The sequence below is a fragment of the Henckelia pumila genome, chromosome 2 (assembly GCF_033568475.1).
Source record: "Henckelia pumila isolate YLH828 chromosome 2, ASM3356847v2, whole genome shotgun sequence".
Taxonomy (NCBI): Eukaryota; Viridiplantae; Streptophyta; class Magnoliopsida; order Lamiales; family Gesneriaceae; genus Henckelia; species Henckelia pumila.
In genome coordinates this window covers 4,544,990-4,553,905 of record NC_133121.1, presented here as the reverse complement: position 1 = coordinate 4,553,905, position 8,916 = coordinate 4,544,990, and the positions used below count along the sequence as shown (strand labels likewise).

General features: G+C 38.4%; 1 protein-coding gene across 1 annotated transcript; it reads left to right on the top strand.

Annotated features, from left to right (window-relative positions):
- The first annotated feature begins 1,520 nt into the window (after positions 1-1,520).
- Positions 1,521-3,771, top strand: LOC140884561 (uncharacterized). Its single transcript, XM_073291349.1, has 6 exons — positions 1,521-1,653; positions 1,791-1,880; positions 1,994-2,078; positions 2,351-2,439; positions 2,843-2,954; positions 3,367-3,771. Exons 1-6 carry the CDS (start codon positions 1,618-1,620, stop codon positions 3,534-3,536), a joined length of 582 nt encoding a protein of 193 aa, XP_073147450.1. The 5' UTR covers positions 1,521-1,617; the 3' UTR covers positions 3,537-3,771.
- Positions 3,772-8,916: the final 5,145 nt, after the last annotated feature.

The following is an 8,916-nucleotide window of genomic DNA, read 5'->3' as shown; positions in this document are numbered from 1 at the left end:
AAATAATTATTTAATCATTTTTCAACCGATTACGAAGTGATGTTTTAATAATTTTCATTACTCAAAAAAGCTATTTACTATAGTTACAACGGATATATAACAATACTAATTTTCAAAGTAAATATATCAAATGAAATATTGATGTTTTTTTTTTCTATTAGGCGATAATAGAGAGCTTTTGTTAAGATGATCCTTTTTTCAGTATTTAATTGTGATCTCCAAATCCGTCTTTACTACTATTTATTCAAAGTTTATCATGGTAGTCAAAATGGAGGTGACTCTTTTGTTATTGAGGAGGAGATTGCACAATTAAAATTTGTATTTTAAAAAGATATTATGGTAGTGTTTGGGAGATCTTTTGAAAATTTTGTTAATGAAAAGTTGAGAAGTGTTTCCCAAAAACTCTCCCAAACACTACCTATATATATAGTACTAAACTTTTTAAAAATTTGAGGGGGGCGATCTCACCATTTCGGGACCATGTAGCTCCACCACTGCACAAATGCAAAGATATAATCAGAAGTGAGCATGATTTCTCAATTGTTTTTGCCCAGTGACAATCGAACAAGTGTGCTCATGTTTTGAAAAAAAGCCTTCCGCTCCTATGTTACTCCCACACTTTGGAGTGAGACTCCGAATTTTAGCTTTTCTTATTTCGATCAGCTATGTAATAATTCCAATAATTGTTAATAATATTTCTTTTGTTTTGAGATTAAAAAAAATTCTCAAAAGAATAACAAGGATCAAAATTATGAAATATAGTAGTAACGATAATAATTTAAAATGGTCATAATTAGAACCCGTTCGGTATTAGTAGCCATTTTTTAAAAAAAAGTGCTTTTTTAAGTTTTAATTTTGGGCTTTTGAAAAAGTTTTAAATTTGGCTTAAAAAATATTTTTTAAAACACTTAAATGATCATCCAAACACTTTATAAAATAAAAAACATTTTTAAATTTTTTTTTCTTTTTTAAGCTCTTATTTTGGGCTTTTGAAAATTTTGGGCTTTTGAAAAAACTCTAAATTTAGCTTTAAAAGGTGTTTTTTAACACTTAAATGATCGTCCAAACAATTTTAGAAACTAAAAAAACACTATTTTTTTTAAAAAAATATTTTTTTGATTTGGCATTTGATACCAAAGGTAGCCTTAAGCTCTATAACTTTATTAATAATAAGAAATTAGGTATGTTTTCTAACTTATCTTGAAGAAAAACGTAATTAAGTAGCAATTAGATTTGTTCAGTATTAAACACGATATTTATCAATTATTTTTACAAATTAATAACTTACCCATTATTTTATGGACAATTTGCCCAAAAATCTCATATGCAAACATGTTTTGTTTTGGACTGTTTATTCATAAAATGTGGTACAACATCATACATCATGTAGTATAAAATCATATAAAATATGATACAAATTAATAAAAATTATGGTACAAAAAAGTGGTAAAGGAATGTAGTGTAAAAGGTGTTTACATTTGGGATTTTTTGCCAATTTACTGTTATTTTATTATCAAAATTGTTATCGACCAACGTAAATGTTCATACAAACACAAGAAAACTCAAGAAACATCATCATTCATCAATCGTGGTGCCGAATTATTTCTTCGATTTTCGATGGGAGGTTCCGAATCGGCTCTCACCAGCTCTCAGGTAGATTCTCCAGCTTCAATGCGTAATTCCTCAGCTACAAAGCCCTAATCTCAATTGCTGCCCCAAATGCTAAATGTTCCTTGTGCAGTGAGTGATTCTTCTCTGAAAGCATTTATGTATAATGTATGCATCTGTAGGGGGAGAATCTGGATGATGAGATCACCACTGTCTCGGAGCGGACAGAAGTTGGGGACCCGATATTGGAGAAGCTGAAATCCCTCAAAATTGTGAGTTCCTTGTTCATCAAACCTCTGTCAAGATGTATTAATTCCATTGATGTATGATTGATGATTCTCTCTTTTTGTTTTCTGGGTGGGGGGTTGATTGCAATTTGTAACAGACGGCGCCAATACTGACTTCTGCTCCGGGGGAGAGTAGTTTGACAGATATCCTTGTCAGGAAACCATCTTCTTCTTCCACTTCTGGTGTGATTTTGTCACTGCTTTTGTCATTGATTTTGTTGCGGCAAACTGTTAATTGTTTTTCTGTTTATGAATGCATGTTGATTGTGGATGAAGAAAATTTTTGAAACAATAGTAGACTGGAAAGGCAAACTGTTAATTGTTTTTTTTTTTTGACTAACTCACTCTATGACATCGTTCGTTTCCTTTACAATCTTGTTGCTTTCCCATGTTTTATAAATCCAAATGGTCTGATTAATTGCCAATCTTTTGTTTTCTTGTTGTTTTTGGACTAGGTACCGTAAATCCTAATGTGCTACTGGAGCTCTTCTCGATGTATCGGGATTGGCAAGAACAGAAGGCCAGCAAAATTAGTAAAAGACAGGTTGGAATAGGTCACCGCAAATATTCCATAGATGCATCTGTTGTTCGATGCTAATCGATTCTTAAATGTTTGTTTTTCTTCAATCGACATGTATAATTATGTAAGGGAATCAAAACTTATAAAAAAATTAGAAGTTGGTAACTAGGCCATGTCTAAGAGGCATGCAGCATGTTAGAATCTGAAGCTTTATTACCTGAATTGGGTTTGTGCCATATCTCAATTGCACCATCATACTTTTGATTTGGGTTTGATGCTATGAGAACTTAAGTACCCCCATAACAGATTCAATTTATCTTCAGACCTGGAAACAAGTTTATTACACGTGTAGTTTTTATTTTGGAATGAGTATGAATATGGTGAGTTCAATTGTTCTTAAATAGTTAATATGTGTTCTTTTCAACAGGAAGAGATTGAAAACAAGATAGAAGTTGCAGATGCTCTGGCAGTTAAGCTTCTCCAACGTTTTAATTACTCAGCGTCAGCAATGAAGACTACCTCTCATCATCTGTCTGAAGGTACCGAATCCACTCATCTAATGCAATGCAGGTAGTTGGGGTTGTTGATAAAAAAAAATATTTACTGATTACATTGGTGTATGTGTTGGTAATCAGTAGATATGACTATTGTTGCTTACAAATGCGTCGTATAACCCATGAAGCTGACAGCCACAGTTTTTATTCGATTCTTCAAGCATAGAGGAAGCATAAAAAACATTTTTTTGCTCCAGTGGTGTGTCTTGTGCACCACATAAAATTTGATGATCTAAAATAGTGGCATCGAGGAAGAGAATTCCATTATCCTGGCATGCTTTTTATGATTAAAAAATTTGTTTATTGCAACATCGTCATCAGTTTCTGTAATATTTTATGAACCGTGGAGCCTTTGCAGTAAATATCACGGTTTCATAATCTTGTTCAAATTTCCCAGTTCATGCCTTGCAAGTAGAACTCGGAGAGTTGAAAGGTAGATTGACCGAAGTCATCAGCAACTGCGATGCATTGTGCAAGAGAATAGCCGCAGAAGGACCAGAAACACTGCAATCTTCTATCGCGCCAATCACAGTAGCGTCTACCGACCCAAAGAACCACCCTGTTTGACATCTTTGCAGATAACATCACAAGATGAGGATTTTACAATAGCAGGCTAGTTTTTTTCGTTTTTATAAGTAGAATTTGGTTGTGTACAGTTTCTTTTGTAGAATTGCAATCAGATAGATTCAGAAACTTGACTTGTTCGAAAAAATATGATCTTACATCATCAAATTATGATCATTTTAGCGTCATAATTGAATTGTTTTCCCTTCTGTATTTCTGGATCCGAACTAATGATTAAATTTACCACATCACAATTAAATGTTATGTTCATATTATTTTTTCATATTCTATACAAGATCCTAAGATATGAGTTCATGTTCCATCCTCTAATTAATTTTTATGGAACAACGTCGTGTGCTTGAAATATTTTACAAAATTATTGTGAAAATATGTTGTTAATCAATCAGATCGATTGTTAGAAAGTCATCTAGTGCTTCGAAATGATATTTTGTGCATCAAGCCCGAAGGGATATTTTGTTCGCATTTCTTCTAAATTTTGGGAAACATATTTTTCAATTGATTTTCTTTAATAACTCGATAAAATTATTAGAATCGATATTATATTTTGAAACTGAATATTATTTTTTTACTTTTTATTTTTTGGAAGAAAATACCGACTTTGAAGATTATCGAAATTCCAATTTCTTAGAAAACACGAGAGTTTATAAATTTTAATAGAAATCTCACTTAATTTACGAGCTTAAATATCAACAATAACTTTTTTTTTTTAATTTTTGAATTAAATACCATACATTACTACACCAAATCCGAAAATACAATTTCTTGTAACCAAGAAGAGAAACCCGACCAAGCGTTCTTAGAAATACAATCAATGCAAGTATTAGCAAATTTAGCTAAAGAATGAGCGGCAGAGTAGCAGCGTAGTCTAAGTTTGAGACTATGATATCAAATGCAGGTAAAGATGACAGAAGAATTATTCTGTAAACCGAAGTGGAGGGGGTTTGAGTTTTAGTAAGTTTGAAAATTTTTCACAAAACTCTGATTTTCACACAAACTGAGAGAATCGTTGGAAAACCCAAATATTTAGTTGCAAGGATCCTCGAAGCTCGATGTTTCAATCATTTTGATATCATGGAGTGTCCCTTAAGAGCGAGCAATCCTACGACCATGAGGAGTTTGTTTGTCATGCTTGGATGATGTGAGGTGTGAGATATCATGCACTAAGTGCGTGATATATAGCTTTAAGAGGAGTTATCACAACTACGAGGGTCACATGATGGCGGCCTTTAGCAAACTTCTTTCGAAAACGACATCAGTAGTTCGTGAGAAGTTGCTAGCATTGTGAGACCATTCTACATGATGTTTGAGATTTTTTTTCTTAGTCAGTTATATATTATCGTAAAGAGAGACATTAATCTAAAATAAAAAAATATCACCGCTCCCGGTCCAAATAATAACATCGCAAATGAATATTACAAAATTACTATAATTTACTTTTAATTTTTAATTGTAAAATTAATTTTATAATTTTTTTGAATCTAAAATTAATTTTAATAAAAATATTTAATAATCTTATCAAATATGTGTAATTTAAAATATAATTAAACATGTGTATCTACCTAGTGTAACAAAATAAACGATTAGTTTCATATGACAAAGTCATAAATTTATATCCGTGAAATGGGTCGAGCTAATTCATACATGCAATAAAAAATAATATTTATGTCAGAGTAGCTCTATTGTGAGACAATCTCACAGCTAAAGTTCCATGAGACTTGTCAACTCTTTTGTCCAGGTACAACGAGGAGCTAACTTGAATAACCGCCATGGAGGTGGATTTTTGGAAGCAGAAAGTTGCTTGTAATTGGCTTGAGGATGAGGAGCGAAATACGAAGGTCTTCCACAATATGGTTAAAAAGAAACATGTGATGAATCAGATCTTCCGTATTTGGGAAGACGAGATTTGTCTCACCTCCCCAGTCCTCATTAAGCAGTCCGAAGGCTGCATACTTCGAGCGCCTTCTCACAGGGGAGCCTTTTGTCCTGGATCTTCCAGATTTTTCTGGTTTTTCCCCGGAAATTTCAGAGGAGGAAAACTTAAGCATCGCGACTGTGCCCACCTTGGAGGAGGTTCGCTCGATTGTTTTTTCAATACCTCGGGATAATGTGGCGGGACCGATGGGTACTCCTTGTTTTTTTTTTCCAGAGCTTCTGGGAGTTTGTGCAGCAGGATGTCATGGACGCAGTCCTTGACTTTTTCAGGGCTCTCCTTTGCCCCAGGGCTTTACAGCCACCACAATCACTTTGATTTCAAAAGTCGAGGGTGCGCAAGCTTGGACGAACTTCCGTCCTATCAGCTTGTGCAATGTCACGAATAATATCATTTCGAAGTTGTTGTCTTCTCGATTAAGGGATGTGGTCGGGAGAATTATTTCTCAGAATCAAAGTGGCTTTGTGCCGGGTAGGATGATCTTTGATAATATCCTTTTCGCACAAGAGCTTACTCACAGTTTTAATCTCCCTGCCCGTGGTGACAATGTTATTTTGAAATTGGACATGGCTAAGGCTTATGATAGAGTCCAATGGTCGTTTATTTTGGAGGTACTCAGACGTTTTGGATTCTCTGAGCAGGTCTTGAGGATGGTGCGGGATTGCATCTCTTTTTGCAAGTTTTCGGTCAATGTGAATGGTACCCCCGCTGGTTTCTTTGCTTCTTCGAGGGGTTTGAGACAGGAAGACCCTCTGTCCCCCCTCCTTTTCATTCTGGGGGCGGAGTACTTGTCCCGTGGTCTAGACAGGCTGTTTGTTTAGAATCCTGATACGAGATATCGTTCTGGTTGTGATCTGTCTATCTCACATCTGGTCTATGCTGACGATGCCATCATTTTTTCCAATGGGGGCTCTCGAGGTATGCAGTGCCTCAAAAATTTCTTGGCCCATTATGAGAACTGCTCGGGTCAATTGGTGAATGTGAACGAGAGTGCCATGATATTTCCTACGGATTGGACCCCTCGTCACCGCTCCTGTTTGCTACGCATCACAGGTTTTGCGGAGGGACAGTTGCCCATGAGATACCTTGGAGTTCCGCTTTTCCGTGAAAAATGAAAATGCTCTTTGTTTGAGCGAGCCTCTTCTGTAGTCGGTCCGAAAAAAGCTAGAGGGCTGGGAGAATCGCTCCCTTGCTCCTGGGAGTAGGATGACCCTGATTAGTAGTGTGCTCTTCTCTATCCCGATCTATCTATGTCAGGTGATTCAGCCTCCTTTGGTTGTGTTGAAGAGACTGAAGCTTATTTTTAATGCTTTTCTTTGGGGCTCTAGACCATTGGAGAAGAAGTGACATTGGTCTCGCTGGTCTTGCGCCTGCCTCCCAGTGAAAGAAGGGGGCCTTGGCTTTCGCAGGCTAAAATACATTGTTGACAGCTTCTCTATGAAGCTGTGGTTCAGATTCAGACAGGGTTCCTCTCTCTGTGCGAGATTCCTTTCGAGGAAGTATTGCCGAACTGTGAGCCCCATCTGTGCTCTATCTCGTGGAACCATTTCTCCCACTTGGAGGCGATTGCTCAAGATTAGGCCTCGTTCGAAGAGTGGTATCCGGTGGAGGACTTGTCACGGTGAGGTATCTTTTTGGGATGATACCTGGTTGGGTGATGCCCCTCTGTCGAGCAGGTGTGATGTCAGAGGGGACCATAGAGTGAGTGTTTCTAGCTTCATGTTGGAGGGAGCCTGGGATTTTGATATCCTCTATGCTGTCGTCGCTCCCTCGGTGGCGGAGGAGATTGTGCAGATCCCTGTTTTGATTGATGAGTCGGATGTGGCCATTTGGATCCACAACATCGATGGTGCTTTTTCTGTGAGATCTGCGTGTGAGCAGGTCAGACAGAGAGGATCGGTCTCGTATATCCTGACTCCTTGCTGGGGGCGCTGGATGAGGCCCACCATGTCCATCTTCATGTGGAGATTTTGGAATCGGTGGTTGCCTGTGGATGAGGTGCTCCAGCAGCGTGGTATTACACTTGTGTCCAAGTGTCAGTGTTGTGAGATGTCGGAGACATTCACCCACATTTTCATCGACGGTCCCATTGCCCGTTCTGTGTGGCATTTTTTTGGGGCCATCTTCCATGTCCGCATCCCCATCACTGAGGACTTTCGGTTGTTTCTCAGTGTTTGGAAACGGGGTCGTGATTGGTCTCATGTGGGTAATGTGAAGGAGTTCATTCCGTTTGTCGTGATTTGGTTCCTCTGGACTGCACGTAATGATGCTAAACACCGTCACTTATCCTCTTATGTGGAGAAGGTCAAATTTCATATTTTGTGATATTTGAAACTTTCTCATTCGGCGGCCACTATCAAGCCCCGCCTTTGGATTGGGGCTTTGCAGGCTGCCCAGACATTGGGTTTCTCAGTTGGCCTTCAATGAATTCATAAGACTGCGATTGTCCGTTGGCTGAGGCCGCCGCCTGGGTTCTTCAAGCTCAATGTTGATGGGAGCTCGAGAGGGAACCCGGGTGAGTCTTCTGTGGATGGGGTTGTTAGAGAGTCTTCTCGCCGCGTTCTAACGTTTTTCAGTGAGTTCATCGGTGTGAGGTCCAATGTCCGTGCAGAGCTTTGGGCTGTTTGGAGGGGTATCCTTCTCTGTTCTCACCTTAGCCTTTTTCCCCTTTGGATTGAGACCGACTCCCAGATAGCCATTTAGATTCTTCGATCTCAGAGGTGTCGTTGGAATTTGGACCATATTGTGTCGAGGACGCGTGTTTTATGCGGGATAAGCCGGTTCATTTCTCGCTTATCTATAGGGAAGGGAATTCGGTAGCAGATGCGCTGGCGCGACTTGCTCATGACCATATGCAGTGTTTGTTGGAGACTGGTGTTCCTCTAACCACTCACATCGCTGCCTTGGCCCGTTCTGATTTATCTGGGATTCCATACCTTAGATCTAGGTTTACCTAGATCCTTTTACTCTTTTTTTGCCATTTCTTTTGGGCTTTCTTTCTTTTCTTCTCTTGTTCTATGTCTGTTTAGACCTTTTTTATATATGTAGATATCTATTTTTCTTTGCAGGTACAGCTCTCCGGCCTCCTTTCGGATTCTTTTGGAGTTAACTAGTCTCCCGGGCCCGATCGAGTTGATTTTTCAGGGAGATAGGGCGCTCACTGTGGTTTCCCCTTGACCGACTCTTTCTTTTGGATGGTGGTATACGGTGGCAGATTTACATGCCTTCTTATTTTTTAGTCTTCATGTTTACTCGGGTTTTAGGATTTGGTTTGGGCTCTCTACGCCATATCCTTGCTACTTTTTCATCCGATTCTTCTGGTTGGTGGTCGCGCTTGGTCTGCCTGTTTTGGCGTTTGCGACTCCTTTTTCCGTGCGACCTCTTTTGGTCAGTGACTATGCATCTGATTGTGACTCTCTTGCCTAGCTTGAG

Bases quoted from the DNA above. Each gene is read 5' to 3' on its own strand.
- LOC140884561 (XM_073291349.1), top strand. From the start codon at position 1,618: ATGGGAGGTTCCGAATCGGCTCTCACCAGCTCTCAG. The intron at 1,881-1,993 runs GTGAGTTCCTTG...AATTTGTAACAG, and splicing joins AGCTGAAATCCCTCAAAATT to ACGGCGCCAATACTGACTTC. The intron at 2,440-2,842 runs GTTGGAATAGGT...TCTTTTCAACAG, and splicing joins GCAAAATTAGTAAAAGACAG to GAAGAGATTGAAAACAAGAT.